The 27,291-nt window shown below is 37.6% G+C and overlaps 1 protein-coding gene across 1 annotated transcript; it reads right to left on the bottom strand.

Annotated features, from left to right (window-relative positions):
• Positions 1-1,529: 1,529 nt before the first annotated feature.
• LOC129084743 (NKG2-A/NKG2-B type II integral membrane protein-like) lies at positions 1,530-19,820 on the bottom strand. Its single transcript, XM_054590939.1, has 6 exons — positions 19,634-19,820; positions 19,166-19,261; positions 18,653-18,706; positions 17,980-18,131; positions 6,542-6,642; positions 1,530-1,641 (listed from the first exon to the last, which is right to left on the bottom strand). The coding sequence occupies exons 1-6, from the start codon at positions 19,818-19,820 to the stop codon at positions 1,530-1,532; spliced, it is 702 nt and encodes a 233-aa protein (XP_054446914.1).
• Positions 19,821-27,291: the final 7,471 nt, after the last annotated feature.

The raw sequence follows: 27,291 nt of genomic DNA, 5'->3' as shown, positions 1-27,291 counted from the left end.
GGAGGGGTGTGGAGGGGTCTGGATGAACAAAGGGGAAGGCATCAACCATGGGACATTTGTGCATGGCCCAGACAACAGTGTGGTGATGGCCAGAGGGAATGTGGGGCAGGTGGGCAGGGGGAGGTGGGGAATGGGGACATCTGTTATATCCTTGATATTAAAAATATTTAATACCCTTGATATTAAATCCTTGACTTGATTTATGTCAAGTACATAACATAAATGAAAACTGATTCTTTAGAACTCCTTGTGAACATGATAAAAAAAAGCAACTTAATCTAAGTGTAACATATGCATTGAAATTTGAAGGAGGACAATACAAAATGATTACTGTGGCTTTATTTTAGAAATTCAAGATTGGTTTAACATTTGAAAGAAATAAAGGTATTTCACCTCATAAAATATTTTACAGAGAAAACATTTGTCATTACAAATGATAGAAAAACAATAAATAGGTAATGTCAATTATAAAATCTATTGGAAAATAGCAATATTATGGAATTGCTTTAATATGTGAAAGGTATAATAAAAACACTTTAAAAGAAACCTCATACTTAAAGATGCAATATTTAAATATTTTCCCCTAAAACAGAGAAAGATACATATAGAACTTTTACTGTCCCTACTATCCATCATTGGACATAAAACCTTCACCTATGGAAATAAGTCAAGAAAAAAAAATAATTGTACCAGGGAAAAAGAAATAAAATAACTGTTTACATATTCAAAAGAATCTATGTTTGAAATGATAGAATTAATACATAAAAATCAACCTGTAAACCTCACTTGTACTTCTGTTTAAAGCAGCAAAAAGTACTAAAGAAAATTTTAATAAGTATGCCATTTACACAATCATGATTATGAAATACTTGTATTTATATTTCTTTGTGAATTCGATATAGGAAAACTTAAAAATATATTAAAGAAATTAAAGAAAATATATGGAATGATAAATAAGAGTTAATATTGTAAAGTGACTAAACTTTATAAATTACTTAAAGTTTAAATGCAATCCCAAACTTAACCCCAAGTGTTTTTTTAAAAGTCTTACTGAGGTGTAATTTACAAAGCATACAACTCATGCATTTAGAGTGTGCATATCAGTGATTTTAAGTATATTCATGGAGTCTTGCAGCTATCCCACTATGAAAATTGGGAAAGTTTTCAGCCTCTAAAAGAAGCAGTGAACAAGTTAGCATGTGAAATAGTCATTTCCTATTCCCATTTACCCTCAGCCCTCTGCAGGTTTGCCTATTCTTGATTATTGTGAGTCATTTAAATTGACTCACAGAATATGTGATCTTTTAAAAAAGTTAAACGCCACAAATACAATGGTGAGCAAAAAACACCAGACAGTAAAAGAAATGATACCTGTACTTTTGGATGTGTATATTATTTTCCAATAATGGTTATGGAATTTTTTTTTGCATTATTAAAACAAATAATTCACTTGAAGACTTATGAAACCATATTATTTCCATTTTAGGAAAATAGTTACCCTGCCGAATCCAAACTCAAGTGTTGTAAAACTAAAACTTATGTGTGCAAATATATATTTTTGAAGATTCACAACTTCTTGATGTAAGGCCATATCTGTGTAGCATAACACAGTTACTGATACCAGATGATGGTACTGCGATCCTGTAATGGAGAAAAATGCATAATTTTGTTCTTACATTGTACAATGGCAATCCATGAAACTAAAATTAGATTTTTTATGAATATGTAATAGGAGATTATTTTACAAATAGGCAGTGATGTTTTCCATATAATATAGTTAAGAGTTGGTTATTAAAAAAAACTAAGTAGCTTCTTAATATTTACATCAACATTTCATTAATTTTGTTTTTTCTTAATTAATTAATTTATTTTTTCAAATACATTTGTCTCTGCCTACCCTCTACCACTTTCCCTCGCCCCCCCCTCAACTCTTCCCCTTTGGTTTTGTCCATGAGTCCTTGTTATATGTTCCTTGACTTTCCCCTTCCCTTCCTTTTCCCCGCCCCCCCTCCTTCCCTCTTGTCTCTGTTGGTTTCTTTTCCTTTCAGTGTTGCTGGTCTTATTTTCCTTGCATCTTTGTATTGTTGGTTAGGTTCCACTTATAGGTGAGATCATACGGTATTTGTCTTTCGCCTCCTGGCTTATTTCGCTTAGCATAATGCTCTTGAGTTCCATCCATGCTGTCGAAAAGTTTAGTAATTTTTTTTCTTTTTGCTGCATAGTATTCCATTGTGTAAATGTACCATAGGTTTTTGATCCAGTCATCTACTGATGGGCATTTAGGTTGCTACCAACACTTGGCTATTGTAAATTGTGCTGCTATGAACATTGGGGTGCATAGGTTCTTTTGTATTGGCGTTTTGGGATTCTTAGGGTATAGTCCCAGCAGAGGAATCACTGGATCAAAAGGCAGTTCCTTTTTCAGCTTTTTGAGGAAATTCCACACTGCATTCCACAGTGGCTGCACCAGTCTGCATTCCCAACAACAGTGGACTAGGGTTCCCTTTTCTCCACAGCCTCACCAGCTCCTGTTGTTTGTTGATCTGTTTATGATGGCCATTCTGACCAGTGTGAGGTGGTACCTCATGGTGGTTTTGATCTGCATTTCTCGGATGGCTAGTGATGCTGAGGATCCTTTCAAATGTCTCTGGGCCCTCTGTACTCCTCCTTGGAAAAGCATCTGCCCAGGTCCTTTGCCCATTTTTTGATTGGATCGTTTGTCTTCTTGGAGTGGAGTCGAGTGAGTTCTTTATATATCTTGGAGATCAAACCTCTATCTGATGTATCATTAGCAAATATATTTTCCCATACGGCTGGCTTCCTTTTCATTTTTCTGATGTTTTCTTTCGCCGTGCAAAAGCTTCTTATTTTGATGAGGTCCCACTGGTTTATTCTTTCCTTTATGTCCCTTGCTTTAGGAGACATATCAGTGAAAAAATCGCTGTGTGGGATATCTGAGAGTTTCCTGCCAATGTTCTCCTCTAGGACTTTGATGGTGTTGCAACTTATATTTAAGTCTTTTATCCATCTTGAGTTTATTTTTGTGAATGGTGTCAGCTGATGATCCAATTTCAATTTTTTGCATGTAGCCATCCAGCTCTCCCAACACCATTTGTTGAAGAGGCTATTATTTCTCCATTTTATGCTTCTGCCCCCTTTGTCAAATATTAGATGCCCACATAGACCTGGGCTTATTTCTGAGCTTGCTATTCTGTTCCACTGGTATATGGATCTGTTCTTTTGCCAGTACCAGATTGTTTTGAGTATAGTGGCTTTGTAGTAGAGTTTGATGTCCAGTATTGTGATCCCTCCTACTTTGTTTTTCTTTCTCAAAATTGCTGCAGCTATTTGGGGTCGTTTATGGTTCCATATAAATTTTTGAAATGTCTGTTCTATTTCTGTGAAATATGTCATTGGTATCTTAATAGGGATTGCGTTGAATCTATAAATTGCTTTGAGGAGTATGGACATTTTGATGATATTAATTCTTGCAATCCATGAGCACGGTATATGCTTCCATTTATTTGTGTCTTCCTTAATTTCTTTCTTTAATGTTGTATAGTTTTCTGCATACAGGTCTTTTACCTCCTTGGTTAAATTTATTCCTAGGTACTTTATTTTTCTTGTTGCTCTATCAAATGGTATTTTTTTTTCTGATTTCTTCTTCTTCTATTGCATTGCTGGTGTACAAAAATGCCTTTGATTTCTGAATATTGACTTTGTATCCTGTTGTTTTGCCAAATTCACTCATTAGGTTGAGGAGTTTTTTGGCAGAGTCTGCAGGGTTTTCTATGTACACTATCATGTCATCTGCAAACAATGATAGCTTTACTTCCTCCTTTCTTATTTGGGTGCCTTTTATTTCTTTTTCTCGTCTGACCGCTGTGGCTAGGACTTCCAATACGATGTTAAAAAGAAGCGGTGAAAGCGGACATCATTGTGTTCCCGATCTTAGTAGGAAAGCTTTTAGTTTTTGCCAGTTGAATATGATGTTGGCTGTAGGTTTTTCATATATGGCCTTTATTACGTTGAGGAATGCCCCATTTATTCCCATTTTGCTGAGTGTTTTGATCATAAATGGGTGCTGTACCTTATCGAATGCTTTTTCTGCGTCTATCGAGATGATCATGTGGTTTTTATCTTTTCTTTTATTTATGTGATGTATTACGTTTATTGACTTGCATATATTGAACCATCCCTGCATCCCTGGGATGAATCCCACTTGATCATGGTGGATAATCTTTCTAATGTATTACTGGATGTGGTTTGCCAATATTTTGTTGAGGATTTTAGCATCTATGTTCATCAGCGAAATTGGCCTGTATTTTTCTTTCCTTGTAGGGTCTTTATCTGGTTTTGGGATTAGGGTGATGCTGGCCTCATATAAAGAGTCTGGGAGTCTTCCCTCCTCTTGGATTTTTTGGAATAGTCTAAGGACAGGGGTTAGCTCTTCGTTAAATGTTTTGTAAAATTCTCCTGTGAAACCGTCCGGCCCCGGGCTTCTGTGTGCCAGGAGTTTCTTGATGACTGCTTCAATTTCCCCACCTGTTACCAGTCTGTTCAAGCTTTCTGTTTCTTCCTCCTTCAGTGTTGGAAGATTATACTTTTCTAGAAATTTGTCCATTTCATCCAGGTTTTCAAATTTCTTGGCATATAATTGTTCATAGTAGTTTCAGACAACCCTTTGTATTTCTGTGGTATCAGTTGTTATTTCTCCTCTTTCATTTCTGATATTATTAATTTGGGTCTCTCCCTTTTTTCCTTGATGAGTCTGCTTAAAGGCTTGTCAATTTTATTTGTCTTTTCAAAGAACCAGCTTCTGGATTAGTTGATCCTTTGAATTGTTCTTTTCCTCTCTATGTCATTCAGTTCTGCTCTAATCTTGACTCTGTCCTTCCTTCTACTTGCTCTGGGATTTATCTGTTGTTGTTTCTCCAATTCTTGAAGTTGTGGTGTTAGGTCTTTTATTTGAAATGTTTCTATCTTTTTTAGGCAAGCCTGTGTGTTATTTATTTATTTATTTATTTATTTTTTCCCCTTTACTTTTCTTTCTGGGCCTGCCTCTGATTATGTCAGTTGTTGACCCTATATGGCCTTGGGTCGTTTGTTTGAGCCTTCCAGGAGTCTACTGTCTGTGTCTGACTCCTGCTTTGGGCAGCTGTGTGACCCCTCCGGGCCAGGGATCCACTATTGCTGTGGATCGCTCTGCACTGTCATACCGGCGCCTTGATCGTGCTCCCCGGCCAGGCAGGATACCCCGCCGCCTGGGCAAGTGCATGCTTGTCCCAGCCCAGGGGGCTTCTTCGTGACCTCGTGTACTCATCTGGCCCCCCAGGCCGGCGGGCCCTGGTCTGTTTTGGGTCTTCTATTGTGTGATTTCCCCGCTTTTGACTCTTTGGAGGTGTTGCCTGCCCTCGCCAAATGGAGACTACAGAAATGGGAGGAAGTCAGCTTCAGGACTCTCTGGTTAATCCTGTCTCCTGTCTCTCCTCCAGGGACTCTGGGCAGTTCTGTGGCCCCTTCGGCCAAGGATCCACCACCTGTGTGGACTGCGTTTCCATCAGGGGCAGTCTGGTTCCTGCACGCCCCGCTTCTGCCTCTTTGGGGGCGCGCTTTGCCTGCCCAGAATGGAGACTACAGAATGGGAAAGGAGTCGGGACTCCCCTGTTCCTCCTCCCATTCTTTCCCCAGCGCCTCCGTCTCCAGTCTCTCCTCAAGGCTCTCCCAGCAATTCTGCACTTAGGCCCCCAGCTCACATGTGCACAAGCTGTGTGCAAAGTGCACAAAAGGCAGGTTAATTGATTCCCTTATGCCTGAGCGAGACGGTAGCTGCAGAGTGGGAGCTGAGTTATCACTGGGGCTCTGTCAGCCCCCGTCTCAGTTCTCTTCACAAAGTTTTCCTCACCAATCTTTTACCATGCACCAGCCCACCCTGCTGCCGCTTCTACCCAGAGATCAAGGAAGGTGGCTGCCACTACAATTTTTGTGTTGGCCCTTTAAATGTCTCTTTGCATCCCCAGCCACCTGTCCCTGGCAGAGAGGGCCCCCAAGCTTTTCGGGGCTGCGTTTTGTCTGTATTTTCCTGCTGCTAGGTGCTGTAGTTTAGGGGTCCCTGTTTATGATTCAGACCCCGTTTTTCTCGGGGGGAGCTAACTGGCTGTTTCAATGTCCCTCTGGTGCTAGTGCCTGTGGGCACCCAGCCCACCCTCTCGAGCCTCCACCACACTTCTCACCTGTTGAGATGTGTGAGAGTTGAATCCACTGTCTGTCCACGGCTCCAAGGCTCCTCTCCCACTATAGTTCCATTGTTTTCCAGGTGGTTACTCCACTATTTAGTCACAATTCCAGTTTGGTTTTGGGAGGAGGAGGTCAGCGTGACTCCCATTCACTCCTCTGCCATCTTTTCTCTATCATTTCATTAGCTTTGAATATCATGCTTACAATTCAACTTAAACAAGTGTATTAATAAAACTCCTCTGAATTGTTCTCTTTTATATTTTCCTTTTATATACTACAAAAAAGAAAAACACAAACAACTCACTCTAATGTAGGAGTTAAACCATTTATTGATATCCATGGATGACCATAGCTTCTATGAAAAACTCCAATCCATGATGCAAGTGATATGGGACTCAGAAATTCCTACCCCAAAATAAAAACAATATTTAAATAATCATTATGAAAGTATGCATTATATTTTTTAAGATGCAAGTAGTGTACTGTTTCATAGAATCCTTCATTTAGAGAAAAAAATGAGTGTTAGATCCTAGTCTAACACTAAAGATATATTAAGACTTTTATTAAAGATGTATTAAAATCAATGTTCATCTGTTAAAAATTTCCAGCAACATTTGTACATTTGATTTAAAATTAAGTCTTCAACATTTATGCATCATAGTTTCAATTTTCCTCTTAGACTAAAAAGGAAAAATTTTTAGATGTATTTTAGTTGTTACCCATATTAACAAATCTAACACAGCAAGGGTTTAAATAATTTTCTGAACACTTACATAATGTTTGCTACAATAACTAAATCAATGTAATTTTCTACTCTGTCTCAGAGATCCGCTTTTTAAAAAACAAAGGGATCATAATTAAGAAAATAAAGGGTGGATGGTGGCATAGGTCAATACAGTTTGCCTCCTCACACAACCACATAAAAATTTACTACTGAATTACAGAAAACCCATCACTCAGAACCATCAGAAATCAACTTGAAGGGAAGTCTGACAATGATGGAGTTAAAGAAACCACATCCATCCAGACTGGTAGGAAGTGTGAAGATGCGTAATGGACTGGTGCCACATCCACGTGTGGTGGATTAAAATTCAGGAAAGATATCTCAGGAGTGAGGTGTCCCAGACCCTTACTAGTCCCCAGCCCCCCAGCTTAGGATTTCAGTGCCAGTAAGATAAGCTCTCATAACTTCCAGCTGTAAGAACCAGCAGGAATTGAGTCGGTGGAGAGTCCCAAGCAGTTCCCCTTAAAGACCCCACACATGAACTTATTCAGATTCCCTCCCATGTGCTCCTGTACTAGGGTAGCAACTTGAAAGGCATCAGTGACATAAGGGGAGGGACTGAAATGACTGGCATGAAGGAAAGAGCTTGGGACAGATTTCTCCCAAGCAGAAAGGCTGGCAGGGCCACAGAACCCGTAGGCGGGTGCCATATCTGAGACTCCATCAACCTAGCTAATAATGTTTGTCCAGCCCTGGAGATTATCTCAACTTTGTCCCTCCCAACTTACAGCTATTAATAGTGGCTTTTCCATATGATGGCTGGTCTTGGCTCACGCTTCACTACTTCCTAAATCCTTTCAAACAAGAACAGCAGAGAGAGAATTTTCATTATAGAGTATCTTCATGGTTGCCAGATGGGAGGGTGGTTTAGGGGAATGGTAGAAGAGGCGAGGGGTTTAAGTACAAATTGGTAGTTACAGAATAGTTATGGGAATGTAAAGCACAGAATAGAAAAAGGAGTCGACAAAGAATTTATACATATAACCCATGGAATGAACAATGGTGAGGGGGAAATTGGGACAACTGTAATAGCATAATCAATATAATATAATTAAAAAAGATAATAAGGGTTACTAAAGTTAAAAATTTGTTTTTTGGGGTCTTGCACCATTCTTTAACCAGAGAAGTCCTGAATTGTCCTGTTTTTGTGTTGGTGGAATCTAGTGGTCCAGGTGTCTGAGACTCATTTTTCTGATGACTAAAAATATAAATTCTGGAATTAATAAAAAAATACATCTCAAAGAGAACCCTGAAACAGGGGAAACAAAGGAAAATAATTCGGTATACCAGGATTAGGGAAGAACAAAGTGACAGGGTATCTTATATCCTCGCCCAACTGCAAGTGACTTAGGCCTGATGCTTCCATACCCTACCCAGCAATAGGAGGTGACTCAAGGAAGCCATTTCTCCTCTACTTTGCAGAGGGAATCCTGCCCAGCAACACCAGGCAGGCCTGCAGGGTGATCCATCAGGATAACTGCTAACAAAAGCAAGCAGAGCAAGTCCTTCTCCTTTCCCTAAGAGAAACCAAGGTAGGCAGGTTGGAGGTGGGACCAGCCAAGGGGATTTATGATTAAAAGTAATGGACTTGGCAACTCTCTTTATCCCTGAAGGCATGACCTTCACATTCCCAATGACAGACATCAAATAAGTGGATTTTAAAATGTTACATTCAGATAACTCAGTAGTGAAAATTAACAAACTACAGATAAATACAATATAGGTAGTATGCAACAATCACATATGGGAGTGAAAAGAGACAGGAAGAAAAATGTATCCTGTATCATTTCTGTTAGTTCCAGAACAAGCAAAAAGACTGTGCAATACTAAAAGTCAGCCCAGTGGGTAAGTGGCGAGGGAGGAGAAGGGGTGAGAGAATGAAGACACAGGAGCAGGGCTCGGGGGACCGCCAGCTCCATCCTGTGACATGATCTGTCATCACATGGTTCGATCTCCTGCGTCACCAACCTGCTCAGTTATTCCTTGATATAAGGTAAAATTAAATACCAGAGTTTATTTTAGAAACCAAGTATATATGGAAGGACAGCTCTTTATCAAATGCAAATGTGCATTACTGGTATACAGCATAACAAAATACTATAAAATCAAACTGTGTGTTTGCACAGACTTTGAGTAGTTACAAATGTGTATGCAAATATGAATGAATGCTACAAATATATATATATACTTCTTCGTTGGCTTCTCCATTTCCTATATTATTCTTAACCTTCTGTTACCAAACAAATGTACCCATGGAGGGGTGGTGCCCAGATGCTATTACCAAAACAATGACACCCTACTTCCCCAGGACCCCTAGGTTGTGGGTCCTTTGCCCGCCACCCTTGGAATTATGGCTCTGAATGGCAGAGTTTGGTGAAAAGGAAAGGAACTATTTATTCAAAAGTTATACAGATTTGATTAATGGCTAAATGTCACCCTTAAACCTCAAAATCCCTTTAAAACAATCACCAGCACACACACAGCCCTGTCTTCCGCCTTTGCCCAGTTAGGCCAGTCAGGCCAGTCTGGCCAGTCAGGGGTACCGTCCTTCAGAAGAAAAAGAACAGAAGTCCCGGGCTCGGCTAGGCAGGCCTCTCCCGGGTCTCAGCACCATCCACTGCGTCGCCGCGATCTCCAGCTCTTAATCCATAACCATGTGGCACCTTCTCCTGGCCCACTAGCAAGAGTGCTTTCTCCCCTTTTTCTTCCCGCGTGGTCTTCACTGTTCCCCAGAGTCTGTGTCTCTTTTTCTCTCCTGCAGGTCCCTGTCTCTCCTCTTTCTCTCCCAGTTACATTCAGTATTAAGTCTTTTAAACTTTCCTGATTAGCCTTGGTGATATGCAAAACCTCTTTGCATCTGAGGAATGAATCTACCCTGTTATTGACATGCAAAATGACTCTCAATGGCCCTGCTCAAGACTCCCATCCCCCAGGGCGCCCCGCCCTGGGGTGGGGAGAATATATTTTTCTTGGACACCCCAATCTCTGGACCCCATTACAAACACCCTTTGGGGGGAGTCCTAGATGTGCCTCGTTACACTTCCCCTGTCTATTTTGTACCTACTATTTATGCTTCTTATTCCCTGTACTTTTTCCACCATTCTTCTCCCACCTCCTCCCCTCTGATCTCCATTTCTGTGATTCTGTTCCTGTTCTGGTTGCTTGCTTAGTTTGTTTTACTTTTTGGGTTTTTTTTAGGTTTTAGGTTCAGCAGTTGAACATGCCAGGTACCTACAATATAGAAGTGAACATTAACAAACTTCTGGTAAATGCAATTATATGGGTTAATTGAAAAAATATCATGTGGGAGTGACTGGATGCACATAAAATGCATAATGAATGATTCCCATTATATAAAATTCAAAATTAAGCAAAAATATGTAGTAATATAAAATATCAGAATAGTCGTTAAGTGAGGAGAGGGGAGAAGTTCTGAAAGAGTGTACAGGAGCAGACTGGCAACATCCATCTCACGATCCAATTTCAGTGTGCAGTATGAACAATAATATCTATAGTTTCCATGATCATAGTAAAATCAAGTAGCAAAGTTTACTTTATAAAAAAAGCAGTTATAGAAACATGATTGTCTATTAAAATAAAGAACTCAAAATTATTTATTTTATTATAAAATAAAGATTGTTTATATTTAAAATAACTGCTGTCTTAAGGAGACACTTCCTTAAACAGAAAGACACATGGGAATATAAAGATGAAAAATTACCCGCACAACACGAACCAGTAGGAAACTGCTATAGTGAATGTCCTGTCAAAACATAAGGAAAGAATCATTATTGGAAATGATGAAGCATGTTTCATAAGAACAAACTGAGTGGCCAAAGCATTAGCAATGCTGTTGTTTTTAGTCTCTGGGGACCTAATAATATAACTCAACATGAGTAAAAAGTGAAATAAATAAGCTTAAGTGGAAATGGAAATTATTTTCTCTCACAGTTTATCAAAGAAACAGGTCTATCAGAAATGCTAGAGAAAGTTTTAGATGGACAATGAACTATAACACCCACATGGCAGAAGCATGAAATAGTCATATTTGTAAGACACGGAACTGTGGTGTCACTGTGGTAACCGCGCATCGAGCTTGGCAAGTGGGCACATGAAGTGTGGGTATTCAAATGTAAAATTTAATTAAAAATAAACAAAAATTTAGATAGGTTACTCTGTCACACTAGTTACATTTAAAAAGTGGTGTAGTACATTTATAGCTTCACAGAAAGTTCTCTAAGAAGAGTTTACCAAAAATAAAAATTAATAATGCAAAATTTAAAAAGTCTTATATGGTTTTAAATTCAGTAATGAATTTATTAATAACACATGGACCTAAGAAGTGATCACAATGAACAATCACAATTTTTATATGAATTCATGGAAATTATTATAACAAAAGTCTGTCTGGTGAAACATTGATTGTCTCAGTTATACATTTTACCAAAAAAAGGAAAAAAACCAAGTATGCACCTCAATAAACTGAAATTGGAAAAGCTAAAATTATGTGAAATTAAATCAAAATGAACATGGAAAATACACAAAAAAATACAAAAACAGGAAAGAAACAAAATTACTGTATGGAGGATCAAGAAGGTCAAAGTTATTCTCATTAAAAATAATACAACTGACAAATGACTTGAAAAAATTTAAGAAAATACAAATTTTTATATCTAGAATAAACATTGGAATAGCATTATCATATTTACAAATATTAAGCAGATAATAAAGTCATATTATGAACACATTTTAATATCTATGTTACATAGAAAATTTTGAAAATGCAGTGTAATAAATAGAAATCTCAGTGAACCTAGCATGTTTTACAGGAATTCAGTTCATTTTATAAACTTTCTTACAAAAGCATTCTTCAAGCTCTGATGGCATTAGTAGAGAAAAATACCATTAAAAATAGAACAGTACTGAAGACTGTCCTCCTAAGTGAAATAAGCCAGGCAGAAAAAGACTAATACCACATGGTCTCTTACATTTGGCATCTAAAGAACAAAATAAAATAGAAGCACAGATACAGGGAACAGCCTGACAGCTGTCAGAGGGCAGGAGTGGAGGAGGGGGTCAGGAGAACAAAGGGGAAGGCATCAGCCACAGAACATTTGTGCATGGCCCAGACACAGACAGCAGTGCGGTGATGGCCAGAGGGAACGGGGACAGGGACGGGGAGGTGGGCAAATGGGTGGGAGGGAATCAGGACATCTATAATAGTGTAAACAATAAAGAAAGTTAAGAAAAGAAGAAAACAATAATAAGGATGAGCAATTTTTAAAAATATAACAGTACTTTTATACAAAAGCTTCCAGGAAATTAAAAAAGAGAAATGATTTTCAATATATCCTTGATATTAAAAACTGTCAAGTACATAACATAAATAAAAACTCATTCTGAACTCTTTGTGAAGAATGTTAAAAAAGCATTCTTATATGCTTTTTTATGCACCGAATAAATATATATGCACTGAAATATAAAGAAGGACAAAGCAAAATGATTACTGTGGTTTTATTTTAGAAATGGATTGGTTTGACATTTGAAAGAAATAAAGGTAGTTTACTTCATAAACATTATACACAGAAAACACATCATTCCAAATGATATAAAAATAATAGAAATGTATCATCAATGGATTATAAAATCTATTAGAAAATAGCAATATTGTGGAGTTGTTTTAATATGTGAAAGGTATAATGAAAACACTTTAAAACAAACCTCATACTTAAGGATGAAGCGTTTAAATATTTTCCCCTAAAATAGAGAAGTATACAGAAAATACTTTTACTGTCCACGCTATCCAACATGGAAACAAAACCCTAGCCTGTGGAAATAAGTCAAGAAAACAAAACAATTGTACCAGGGAAACAGATATAAAATAACTGTTCATGTAAAATATTCAAAAGAATACATTTGAAATGATAGAATTAATACATAAAAATCAACATGTAAACCTCACTTGTATTTCTATTTAAAGCAGCAACAATTACTAAAGAAAATTTTAATAAGTATGCCATTTACACAGTCATGACTATGAAATTTTCATAGTTATATTTCTTTAAGACTTCAATATATGGAAATCTACAAATATAATAAACAAATTAAAGAAAAGCTAATACATGGAAGGATACATGATTTGATTGGAAGAGTTAATATTGTAAAATGCCTAATCTTTATAAATTAAGGTTTAAATGCAATACAAAACCTAACTCAAAGTACTTTTTTTAAAAAAGCCTTACTAATGTATAATTTACAAAGAATAAAATTCACGCATTTAGAGTGTGCTTATCAGTGATTTTAACTATATTCACATAGTCTTATCAAAACCACTATCAAAATTTGGAAAGTTTTCAGCCCCTAAGAGGAGCAGTGAACAAATTAGTAATCGTTTCCTATTGCCACTTACCCTCAGAACTCTGTGGGTTTGCCTATTCTTGATATTTCATTTAAATTGACTCACACAACATGTGATCTTTTATAAAAGTTGAATGCCACACATACAATGTCGAGCAAAAAATGCCAGACACTAAAAGAAATGATATTTGTACTTTTGGATGTGTATATTATTTTTCCAATAATGGTTAGAGAGTTCTTTTTTTCATTATTTGAACAAATGATCCATTTGAAGACTGAAGCAATAATATTATTTCCATTTCAGGAAAATAGTTACCAGGCAGAATCCAAACTCAGGTGTTTTAACACTAAAACTTTTGCTTGCAAAAATACATTTTTGAAGATTTGCAACTACTTGATGTGAAGCCTTTACTGTGTAGAAAAACACAGTTACTAGAAGATGAACCTGATGACCTGTAATGGAGAAAAAGGCATAATTTTGTTCCTACATTGTATGAGGACAATCCATGAAACAACAAATTGCATTTTCTATGTAGCTGTAATAAGAGAATATTTTACAAATGGGTAGAGATATGTTACATGTAATATAGTAAGAGATGGGTATTAAGAAACCTAGGCCTTCTTAATATTTATATCAACTTTTCATTAATTTTGAACATCATGCTTAGAATTCAATTTAAAAAATTTATTAATAAGACTCTTCTAAATTGCTCTCTTTTATATTTTCTCTTTATATAGTACTAAGAGAAGAACAAAACTCACTCTAGTGTGGGAGTTGACCCATGAGAAACTCCAACCCATGATGTAGGTGATATGGAGCTCAGGAATTCCTACCACAAAGTGAAAAAATAAATTATTTAGGCAATCATTATGAAATTTTGGATTATATTTTTTTAAAGATACAAATAGTGTATTGTTTCATAGGATCCTTCATTTAGAGAACAAGATCAAAGCATTGGATCCTAATCTAAAACTAAAGATATATTAAGAATTTTATTAAAGATGTATTAAAATCAATGTTCTACTGTCAAAAATTTTCAGCAACATTTGTACATTTGATTTAAAATTAACTCTTAAACATTTATTCATCATAGTTTCATTATTCCCCTTAGGTTAATAAGAAAAACTGTTAGACATATTTTAGTTATGTTGACAAACCCAACATAGAGGCTTTAAATAAGTTTCTGAACACTTATATAATATATTTGATACCATAACTTAATTAATGTAGTTTTTTTCCCTTTCTCAGAGATCAGGTTTTAAAAAAAAATAAAGAGATCATAATTAAGAAAATAAAGGGGAAGATGGTGGCATAGGAAAATATGGCTTTCCTCCTCACACAATCACATAAAATTTACTACTAAATTACAGAGAACCTGTCACTCAGAACCATCAGAAATCAACTTGAATAGAAATCTCACCACTACGGAATTAAAGAAACTACACCCATCCAGACTTGTAGGAGAGGTGGAGATGCGGAACAGACTGGTGCCACATCCACATGTGGTGGATAAAAACCAGTAAGGGATACCTCAGGAGTGAGGAGTCTTAAACCCCTCACTTAGGGTTCCAGTGCCAGGTAGATAAGTCCCCATAACTTCTGCCTGCAAAATCCAGCAGGAATTGAGTCAGTGGAGAAACTTCCAGAGTGCCAAGCAATTCACCTTAAAGAACCCACACATGAACTTACTCAGACTCACTCCCATAAGCTCCTGTACTGGGATAACAGCTTGAAAGGCACCAGGGGCATACAAGGAAGGACTGAAATGTCTGGCATCAAGGCAAGAGCTGGGGGACAGCTTTCTCCCAGGCAGAAAGGTGGGGAGAGACACCTAGCTGGCAGGCGGGTGCCATATCGGAGACTCCATCAACCTAGCTAATGTTTGTCCAGCCATGGAGATCATCTGAACTTTGTCCCACCTAACTTACAACTATTAACAGTGGCTTTTTCATATGAATGGCTGGTCTTGGCTCTGCTTCACAACTTCTTAAATTCTTTTAAATAAACAACAGCTGGCCTGAGAGAGCTTCCAACTCCCTCTGTCCATCCCCTTCCCATACCTCTTGCCAAGTAGCTCCAGGCACTGCACTAACAGCAGCCAGCCTAGATTCAAATTTCGCTTTGCATGGGAATCTCCACACCCAGCACAGGTAGCAGCCACCTCAGATTGCTCTATAGCTCAGGCAAGGTGGCCCCGGACAGAGCAGAGGTAGGGACTGACCTTGGCCTGTACCACCCAGGAAACCCCAAGACCTGTGCACCCAATGGACAGCTACAGACCACATCGGAGTACCACCAGCCTGCCCCTGCATAGCTGATACTCCATAGAAGGTGGAGGTTGGTGTTCAGTGGTCATAGCCAATCTTGCAACTGACCGGCCTGGGTAAATCTCTCTCATTGACCAGCCTACAGCCACCAAGGCTCAGTTGTAAAAGACGAGTGAACTCAGTCCATGTGAAGGGCACAACTTGAGCACTCAAGTTAGGCTATAGGGGTGTCTGAGCCACTGGGCCCTACAAGACACCTACTACATTAGGCTGCACTACCAAGACAGGGAGTCAAAGCAGCTCAACCTAATACATAGAAACAAACACAAGGAGGCTGCCAAAATAGAGAGACACAGAAACATGGCCCATATGAAAGAACAGGTCAAAACTCCAGAAAAGAACTAAACAAAATAGAAATAAGCAATCTATCAGATGCAGAGTTCAAAATACTGGTTATAAGAATGCACAAAGAACTTAGTGAGGTCCTCAACAGCATAAAAAATACCCAGTCAGAAATGAAATATACATAATTGAAATAAAAAACAATTTATAGGGAAACAACAGTTGAGTGGATGAAGCCAAGAATCAAATCAATGATTAGGAATATAAGGAAGCAAAGAGAGCAAGCAATCAGAAATCTATTTGAAAAAATAATGAAATAAATCTTCCCTAATTTGGTGAAGAAAATAGACATGCAAGGTCAGGAATCACACAGAGTCCCAGTTTTGACAGATAAAAAGGGGCCCAGTCCAAGACACATCATATTAAAATGCCAAAAGTTAAATATCAACAGAGGATCTCAAAAGCAGCAAGAGAAAAGCAGTTAGTTACCTACAGGGGAGTACCCATAAGACTGTCAGCAAACTTCTCAAAAGAACCTTTGAAATTTAGAAGGGATTGGCAAGAAATATTCAGAGTCATGAAAAACAGACACCTACAGCCAAGATTGCTTTAGCCAGTAAAGCTACCATTTTCAATGGAAGGGCAGATAAATAGGTTACCAGAGAAGAGAAAACTCAAAGAGTTCACCCTCACTAAACCAATATTATATGAGATGTTAAAGGGACTTATTTAGGAAAAAGAAAATCAAAACTATGAACAATAAAATGGCAATAAATATATATCTATCATAACTGAAACTGAAAAACTAAGCAAAAATAAAATAAATCAATAAAATATAATTAAAAAAGAAAATAAAGGATCCTAAAACTAAAAAATTATTATTATTATTTTTGGAGCTCTGCATATTCTTTACCAGATAAGACCTGAACTGATCTGTTTTTATGTTGATAAAATCTAATGGTGCAGGTGTCACAGACTCATTTTTCTGGTGACTGCAATTATGAATTCTGGAACTAATGAAAAATATAAGTCAAAGAGAACCCTGAAAGATGGAGAGAAAAAGGGAAATAATTTGGTATACCAGGATTAGGTAAAAACAGAGGGACAGGTTATCTATATTCCAACACAAATGAAAGTGACTTAGGCCTGATGCTTTCATACCCTACCCAGCAATAGAGGTGTTCAAGGAAGCCATTCCTCCTCTGCCGTGCAGAGGGAATCCTGCCCAGCAACACCAGGCATGCCTACTAACAAAAGCAAGAACAAGTGCTTCTCCTTTCCCTAAGAGATATCAGGGTAGGTGGTTCGGATGTGAGACCAGCAAAGGGGATTTTATGACTAAAAGTAATGGACCAGAAAGGCTATTCATCCCTGAGGGCATGAAACTCATATTCCCAATGAAAGACATGAGATAGATGGATTTTAAAACATTACATTCACATATCTCAGCAGTAACAATTCACAAACTGCAGATAAATACAAAACAGATAATATGCAACAATAGCACATGAGAGTGAAAAGAGACAGGGAGAAAAATGTTTACTGTATGATTTCATTTATATAAGGTTCAAAACCAAGAAAACAGATGGTACAATATTAAAGGTAAGCCCAGTGGGTAAGTGGCGAGGGAGGAGAAGGGGTGAGAGAATGAAGACACAGGAGCAGGGCTCGGGGGACCGCCAGCTCCATCCTGTGACATGATCTGTCATCACACGGTTCTATTCCCTGTGTAATCAGTCTGCGCAGTTATTCCTTGATATAAGGTAAAATTAAATATCAAAGTTTATTTTGGAAACCAAGCAAGTATAGAAGGACAGTTCCCTATGAAATGCAAATGTGATTACTAGTATACAATATAACACAATATTGTAAGTCAATCATTAGAATATTATGACTTTATATAACTATGTTAAAAAATGGATGAATTCTACAAATAAAATATTGACTGAAAGGAGCCATCAATAAAGTATTTGAAATATTTTATATCTTACCTTTTCTTCTTCATCATCTATGTAGAGCAGGCTAGAGTTCTTAGAAGCACAGGCCTTCAAACTATCATTCCATGTTTTCTTTTCAGTACTAATGTAGTAGCAATTGTTGGAATATGTAAACCACTCTGGTGGACAAGGACTACAAGGATATGCTGAGGAAATGTTATGAATTTTTACCTAATAACAACTTGAAGATTAAAAATGGAAATTTACTTACATAATTGCACAAGTATAAACATATATGTACATACTATATCTGTGCATCATTACAGGCTTGTGCACGTTCATATATACACACACAGAAGAGTCAGCCTCTCACCTCCTAATTTATGTGCTCATATAAAGCAAATACACAAACAAAATATCTGCTTGACACATGTTTAAATGTCAATCAATATAACGCTTTCTTAAGAATAGTAGAATAACTTATCTCTTGTCATATTTTACCAGCGGGAAGTTTCAGCTACTTGGCAATAATGGGTTTGGTGATTTTCAATAAATATTCCTTTATATAGTTGCATAAGAAAAAACACTTCTATAATTATTATTTTGAACATTTATAACCCATTTTATAATTTGTGTTACCTTCAAGAACTTGTTATGATTTTCCCCTAGCCTAAGATAAGTACAAAATATAAACTGTGCAAGTATTAGAACTTTGAAAATTATGTACCTTTCTGGATCTTTGGTGCCATGGAATAACTGTTCTGCTTTGGTATCATAGTAGCTAAAAAAAATTAAAGTAATTCCTAAAAATTAAATAAATCTTAATACTTTGAAATATGGTGTATTGCTCAGAATTAGAATAATCTGGAATAAAATTTACTTTACCAAGAAAAGTTAATAGATTAAAAAACACTTAGGGAAAATATTGTAAAATATTATAGGAGCAGATTTCACTATCTCGTACATTACTTTGATTAACCAATCTCAAAATAAATTTGTATTTCTAAGAAGTGCTTCTAGTCCTTGAAAAAATATGTTTGAGTTATGAAATAGAATATATGATATATGTAAAATACTCTATAATCATTGTTATTCATGCATGTAGCAAATTAAAAATAACCATTCTTCATTTAGTTGACATGCATAATTTAAAATAAGATTCTATAATTATGAAGCATTTAGAGGCACTGATGAACATAAAAGTGAAAAATTTCATATAATATTAAAAAAATTTACTTACAGGAAATACCAGCTATTGTTCCCACAGTGGACATCAGGACAAGGCAGACGACCCCTAGGATCCCAGCAATGAGCTTCTCTGGAGGTGACGGGGATGCTGCAGAGAGGGGGATGGAAACACTGAGGAAGGAGCGGTGGAGACAAGTGTTTGGACAGTTTACACACAGAGAATCACATACATAAACTTGGACCCCAAATCCATATCTACCACTCTAATCTTCCTCTCAGAATGTATCATTGCATTTTCATTAAATATAACGCTCCATGAGTTTCTGGTCAAAGACTACAACTAACAACAAGGTCTGAATAAAATTAGTTACTAGCTTTCATCTTACAATACCATATTCCAACTTCAAGTTCTGAACATTAAGATGAAAAATATTAGAGCTTATTCCCTACTCTTTCCCACATCTCTGCACCCCAGCTTCATATCCTAAAACAATTATACTGTGTCTATTGAATGTGTTACCTTTGCAGTGGTCATTTTTGTCATTCCCTTGAAGATCCTGAGACGTGTATTGAAGATTTAATTCTGCATAAGTTATTTCCTGCTCAGTTACTGGAATGGAGCCTTTAGTGCCCTTTGGTTTCATTTGCTGTCTCTTTGAGTCCTTTACCAGATTTAGTTCTGCATAGGTTACTCTTTGGTCACTCATCTCTGCAGCTGAGTGGTGGCTGAGACTGTGCTCTGAGTGAAGTGTACTGATTATTAAATAGTACGTGCACTGAAGAGATGCCTCACAATAACACTGGGTGGGGTAGAGCGTGAGTACCTGGTTCATTTCTCAGGTGAGAAAACTAAAGTTCTGGTTTTAAATTCCTTGTAGGTTTAAACAAGTGACTCATGGTAAAATACATTTTTAAAATACACTCTACATTTGTTGATATGTTATTTGTTGGAGCAATAAAAATACATAATTAATGAGGAATATAGAAGTACTAGGACAATCATATCCTCATTAATGTAGATTCCACAGAAATATTTTGACACAATTAGAATGTCTCTTAGAAATTAAATATTTTATTAGGAAAAAGAAACAATATTTATGAAAACTTTGAAACCCAATAGTAAAGATTGAGTGTTTTAATGATGGAAAATATTAGTTCTGACATATATATATATATTAATTTCCTGCACTGAATTATATTTATTTATTGACTTACATTTATTTATTGAAGCAGTTACCAAAAAGTTCTTTATTTTGAATGGATGACAAATTCTGAAAAATAAGTAAAAATTTAAAGGAATATTCATGTGTCAGAAAATGTTACATGACACACTAAACTTATCTGTTAACAAATTTTTAAAAATAATGAAAATAAAAGAACAAAAAACATTAAAAAATAAGTATTTTACAAAACTAATTGATAATTGATTTAATGGATCTGTTTGAATCCATAAGATGATTAAGTAAGAGTCATTTATGGAGGAATATTGTTGGCTTAAACTTTTAGAAAGGTCCTTTTGTTGTCACAGTAAGTGAAAATCACTTTAGTTGTCTAAGCAATTACAATAAACCAAATATTATTTAGTAATTCAGTCAATGGACTCTGTAGTCAGAGAAACAGCATTTAATTCTGGCTTTGAAACTTACAATGTGTGACTTTTAAAGAGTTAGTGTTAAGTAACCTACCTTACTAATCTAAACTAAAATAATATGGAAGAAATATTGTACGTAATATTTAGAATTCCACCTGGCACACAGACTCTCAAAAAATGTTCGTTATCTCAGTTATTACTTGGTCACAATTTCCATGTTATTAGTCCTGATTCAGTTAGGTCCTGTAAAATAATTGAATAAGCAGGAGCCTCTTTAATCAGTATTGTAGATCTTTTTGGCCAAGTTTGTTCAAATTTTTAAAAGTACTTTGTTTATAAGTTTAGTTTAATATTTTACAGAAACTCTCATGCTGATTTTAAATAAAAATCAGGCTGCTTTTATTCAATCTAAGTAAGTGTATAAGAAATTATATCTAGCCTTTATTATGCAATGAATTGTTTTTTAAACATCTATTTAAAAATATTGGACAAAATATAAATTAACATATTACTATACAAAAAAACACACCTTGTGATGGGAAACGCCCAACCTGGTTTCAGGAGCTGTAACCCTGCCAACAGGCTGGAGGGCCCCAAGGCTGAAAATAATCAGGAGGCCTTGGAAAAACAGGCCTCTGAGGCGACTTGACCTGTTCTCCTGGGCAGGGGAGTAGTCCCTGTCTCTCTGGTTTGCCTTGAGATGGTCCCTGCCAAGGACAGGTAAGACCCCTCGCGGGGGAGGGGCAACCTAAGACAGGCATTGACCGATATGGGCAGCAGATAAGAAATTCGGGGACACAGTTAAGGGGCAAAAAGACCCCCACACCTCTCGGCTTGTTTTGGACAAGGCCAGAATCCTTGTTGCAGCCGAGAAGCAGTCTCTTTATCTCTTGGTGGTTCCCTCTTGCCCCCTGGCTCAGGCTTGAAACAGTGCAGGAAAAACATCCCTAAATCAGACCTGGTGGTTGCCAGGATAATCAGGCCTAAAAGTAAATTCTTCAGAGTGTGCTATGTTCCTCCCTCAGATCTCTGGTCAGCTCATGCTGCAAAGGACATTCACATTATTTACATGCCTTGCCGTTTATCATTAAGGCGCTTGCTCTTGTCTTCATTCTGTTTTGTTTAGACTGGTCTCCTCTTGGACCCATGTAAATCAGTGAATTCCTGTCACTTGTTTTCTTAACAGTATCTCTTCTCTGTGAAACTTAACATGCTAATGCAACGAGTGTACGTATACATTCCTGTTACCTAGCCCACTGATAAGTTTTTCAATAAAAGCCTTAGAACAAAGGGGGACGGGGCCTTCCCCACTAGGGGGATGAACCACATCCTTCCCCACTAGGGGGATGTGCCAGGGCCTTCCCCACTAGGGCGCTGTACCACGGCCTTCTCCAGTAAGAGGGAAGTGCCCCTGTCTGCTCTCCTGGAAAAGAGAGAAGTGTTTGCGATGTTTTGTGTTTATCCCCCTCATCCGTGACAAACTTGGGAGGGGCTCTGTGGGTTTCAGAGCCCTGCTCCCATCTCAGCGGGCCCTAGCCAGTTTCCCTCAGGTTTCAGGGAGCGCTGAGCTCTCCGTGGTGTTCCCCCATGGTGGCTCCCCTATAGCTGCTGGGCAGTGCAACAACCTTGTGCTGACTATAAAAATCCAAAATGAATTATTCTTTTCAAAGATGTTTGTGGGTTCCAATTTAAATTATTTCGATTTACAGACCCAGTTGCACATGCTTGCATGCATTCGATTAATTTCTTATGGACAATAATTTGAATACTCTAAGAAATCTTTCAACATATTTTGTATTTTTGGTTCCTTTTTACTCTGAATTATTCAAATAAAAGCACTAATGTTCCACTTGATTTTATTTTTTTATTTGACCTTCAGTTGCATCACATGTAGCTTTTATTTCTCCCACTGTAAGAGATGGGCTAGTAGAGAGACAGGAGAGCAGTGACACATACCTTCTGTCAGCCAGAAAGTCGTGCATCCTTTAGTGGGAAAGCCAGGTGGCTCTCATGAAAGGGGCCTTCTATATAGATGGGTAATAAAAAGAGAACTTTAAAAACATAAATTCAGGACCAAAATTAACAGTATCTGTTATCTTCACAGACTGCCCTGTGGAGGCTCAGAGTGAAACAATAGTGGAAAAAAGTATCTCATCTATGTGTTATTTAAGGTTTGAACAGGAAGTCCTCATACAAAACTGAAGTCAGTTGATCTCATCACACACCTCCAGAATACATGAGACTCTGAACTCCAGCTGAAGGAACAAATACACCTCTAAGTGTGTCATTTACAAATGCCTCTGAGAAATTGTTTTCATATTGTAAAATATAGGGGACACCCTCCCCTCAGTGTTGCCTAGGTCCTCCCAGGCATCCTCTTTATTCACCAGAGATGATGACTCACAGCCTTCTGACTCATCAGTGTCCATGTTCACAAACCTCCTGCAACCTGGCCACTCAGTCCTTTGCCTCCTCATCTCCAGGTGACTTCTGCACTGTGCCTCAGCCGGCCACTCCCATGGGAACACCTTGGTCTTTGTCATATGTTTAAATGTCTCATCACGAAACTGTCTTTTTTACTTAATTTATTGGGGTGACATTGGTTAAGAGGACTACGTAGGTTTCAAGTGTAGATTTCTATGATACATCATCTATACATTGCATTGTGTGCCCCCCACCCAAACTCAAATCATCTTCTGTCACCATATATTTGGTCCCCTTTGTCCTTTACTTCCCCTACCCCACTACCCTCTGGTAACCACCATACTGTTGTCTGTGTTTACAAGTTTCAGTTTTATATCCCAGATATGATTTCACTCAAAATTGTCCTATTAAAGGACTCCCATCCTCCACAAATACTCTTTGTACCTTAGTGGTTCATCTCTTTCAGACATGGACATAGAATTAGCCTCTCGGATGGTGTTACCCTCTCCAGTGTTGTCTCCAACGCCATTCTGCTCTAATGTGTCAGTCTGCTTCTTCCCTCACCTTTCTCCAGATCTGGCTTGATTCCATAATAGCTTTTATTTCTGCCAATACACTAACTCCCTTGAACTTCTTTTGGTCCTAATGTTCAACAATATTATCTTACAAATGAAATTAATTATTTGTTTCTCTCTTTCAGAGCCTGAGAAGCCAAGTGCTTTTAAACAGGTCAGATTTATTACAATACAAATTCATTGTCATTAACATGAAATTGCATTAGATGACTGGTCAAGATGGTAGCATAAGTAAATGTGGTACTCAAACCCTCCCACAACCACATCAAAATTACAACTAAACTACATAACGACCATCATTTAGACCCACCTAAAATGTAGCTTAATGGAAATCCTACAATAAGAAATTTAAAGAATAAGCCACATCAAGACTAGTAGGAAGGAGGGAATGCAGAACAGGCTAGTCCCATAACCATGTGTGTCAGATAAAAATTAGGAGGGATCTCAGCTGTGGAAATCCCCCCTGAAGAGCAAAGTGTCCCAGATCCACACCAGGCCTCTTAGCCCAGGGTTCCACTGACAGAGAAGTCTCCATAATTTGTGGCTATAAAAACCAGCAAACAAGTTGATATTATGGGCAAGAGAGATAGAGGACTCCTGGAGTTTCAGGCAGGCCTTCTTCAAGGGCCAGTGCACAATCTTGCTTGGACTCACTCCTTCTGAGTTCAGCACTGAAGCATCAGCTGGAAAAAAACCCAGGGATGTATAGGAAGGAACTGAATTGTCTGGCCTCATGGTGAGAGGTGGGGAGGCAGCTTTCTGCCAGACAAAGTGCTTGCAGAAGCCATGTTTTTTTGTTGTTGTTTTTTTTTGCAGGGGACACCCCATACATACAGAGAGCTGGGAGGCAGAAGCCACATCTGAGTCTCTGTCAACCTGGCTGACCATGTTCTCCCAGACCTGGAGATTCCTTGAAACCTCACTCCACCCATCTTGTGAGCCAACCCAAGCCATTTCCAGCGGCGTTCCACGCAAATGACTTCTCTTGCTTCATGCTTTGGAGTCTCATAAAATCCCTCAAACAAGCAGCATCTGGCTTCTCTGTACCCTGTACTTCTTGCTAAGTGGCCCCAGAACTAGCACTAACAGCAATCAGCCTTGGTTCAAACCTTGGCTTCCTCTTGGCACCTCCAAGCCAAGCACAAGAAACAGCTTTCTTCAGATCACTCTTACCTCATGCTGGGAGGTCCCAGGCAGGCACAGAAGGTGGCTGACCATGCACCTTCTGGGAGGCCTCAGAACCAGTGCACCCAGGAGACAGCTTGAGATCTCATGGGATTACAATCCTATCACCGCCATGAGCCACACACCCAAGAGGAAGACTGGGTGAGCACCAAAGTCCCCCTGAAGCAAGTCCTGCTCTTGTAGGGTTGGCTCATGCACAGCAGCTCCTTCACTGTAGTTCTCACAGCCAATTGGCCTGTCAGTCCCTCCTGGTAATGACAACATAAATTAATACTCAACTATAGCAAGAGTGTGCAGTCCACACAGGTGCACATCTGTAACACCCAGCTCAGGTGACTAAGGAGGCTGTACCAGTGTTCTAGGACAACTAGTACACAAAGCAATTCTACCAAGTCAGGGAGATGTAGCAGCCCTACCTATTACATAGAAACAAATATATGGAAGCAACCAAAACATAGAGACAAAGAAACATGTCCCAAATGAAAGAACAAGAGAAATCTCCAGAAAAAATTACTAAATGAAATGGAGGCAAGCATACAACCAGATACAGAGTTCAAAAGAGTGGTTATAAGGATACTCAAGGAGCTTAGTGAGAACTTCAAGGAACTAATTGAGAACTTCATCAGCAACTATAAAAAACAGCCAGTGAGAAATTAAGATACACTTACTGAAATGAAAAATAATTTACAGGGAAATAATACAAGAATAGATGAAGCTGAAAATCAAATGAGTGATTTGGAATATAAGAAAGCAAAAAACACCCAATCAGAAGAGCAAAAAGATAAAAGAATCTGGAAATGAAGATAGTGTAGAAAGTTTCTGGGACAACTTCAAGTGCACTAACATTTGCAACATGGAGATGGCAAAAGGAAAAGCTAGAGAAAGCAAGAAATCAAAACCTATTTGAAAAAATAATGACAAAACTTCCCTAACCTGGTGAATGAAGTATATATACAAGTCGAGGAAGCACAGAGAACTGCAAACAAGAAGAACCCAAAGAGGCTCACACCAAGACACATCATAATTAAAATGAAAACAGTTAAGACAAAGAGAAAATCTTAAAACAACAAGACAAAAGCAGTTCGTTACCTACAAGGAAGCTCCCATTAAACTGTCAGCTAATTTCTTTGCAGGAACTTTGCAGGCCAGAAGGGATCAGCAAGAAATATTCAAAGTGATGAAAAACAAGGACCTACAGCCCAGCTTAGTCTACACAGCAAAGCTGTCATTTAGAATCAAAGGACAGATAAATAGCTTCTCAGGCAAGAAAAAACTCAGGAAGTTTATCACCACCAAACTAGAATTGTATGAAATATTAAAGGGTCTTCTTTAAGAAAAAGATGAATAAAAAGATCAAAAGGATAAACACATAAATAAAATATCCCTACATACATGTTTATCAACAATTGAATTTAAAAAACAAAATAAATGAATAAGCAGAACAGAAATAGACTCATAAAAAAACAGAACATTTTGATTGTTATCAGTTAGGAGGGTGGTTTGGTAGATAAGTCAAAATGTAATGGGATTAAGAAGTACAAATTGATTGTTACAAAAATAGTCATGAGGATGTAAAATACAGCATAAGGAATGTAGTCCTAATATTCTAATAACTATGTATGGTGTCAGATGGGTAAGAGATTTACTGGGATGATTGCTTTGAAAGCTGTGTAATGTTTCAGGGTGTAGAAATGAAACATACAACATGGTAACTGTAATTAAAAAATGAGAAAGTTTAAATAAAAAGAAGAAAAAAGGAATTGCTTTAATGCTGCTGGGAGTTCTGTTACATTTTTCATGCCGTCACTTTTTTACATTCTCTGAAATTAATTTTATCACACATTCTCCATTCATAACAAATCTCTGACTCTTCCACATCCTCTCTCATTCTCAGAAGATGACCTACTTCACAAATAAATAGAAACAATACCATCAGATTATCAGACTGAAAATCTCTCTGCTTTCTCCCTAGTAGGTATCTGTCTTCTCTGTTAGAAGGATGAGCTCTTCCTCTTCCACAAGGCCAATGTCATCTGTATTGGGATCCATCCATTCCTGCTACCCAAGATTCACATGCTATTCATCATTCCACTTTCCTTTTTCATATGTAATCTTTTCTTAGTAGTGCCCTTCCTTTACCTATTATCCTCACTTTCTTTCATTCTTAAAAAATGAAAAGTTCTCAAAGTGCTGTCTGCAGTTCATCTCCATATCTTATATTTTACTCTCACAATTAAAGTCATTACAACCTGGCCCCTGGTGACTCCGTGGTATCAGCACTCTCTTGGTCCCGGGTCATCTCACTTTTATTTCTCTTCTAATTGAGCTCTTAATAGCACACTCTCTTGCTTCTTCACTTCTTTCCTTATTCTATATTTTCTTGGTGTCTTCATATTCACTGTT

This window comes from Pteronotus mesoamericanus, unplaced genomic scaffold, assembly GCF_021234165.1.
Source record: "Pteronotus mesoamericanus isolate MK-2021 breed Mesoamerican mustached bat unplaced genomic scaffold, CSHL_Meso_final scaffold_21, whole genome shotgun sequence".
Lineage (NCBI taxonomy): Eukaryota > Metazoa > Chordata > Mammalia > Chiroptera > Mormoopidae > Pteronotus > Pteronotus mesoamericanus.
The sequence above is the reverse complement of the archived record's forward strand: the minus strand, read 5'-3'. Positions and strand labels throughout refer to the sequence as shown.

What these genes read in the sequence shown, in the direction of transcription:
- LOC129084743 (XM_054590939.1), bottom strand. Translation starts at nt 19,820, where the DNA reads ATGAGTGACCAAAGAGTAACCTATGCAGAACTAAATCTGGTAAAGGAC. An exon ending in CAAAAATGACCACTGCAAAG is followed by an intron (nt 19,262 to 19,633) that starts GTAACACATTCA and finishes CCCTCTCTGCAG; the next exon opens with CATCCCCGTCACCTCCAGAG. An exon ending in AACAATAGCTGGTATTTCCT is followed by an intron (nt 18,707 to 19,165) that starts GTAAGTAAATTT and finishes AATTTTTTTTAG; the next exon opens with CTACTATGATACCAAAGCAG.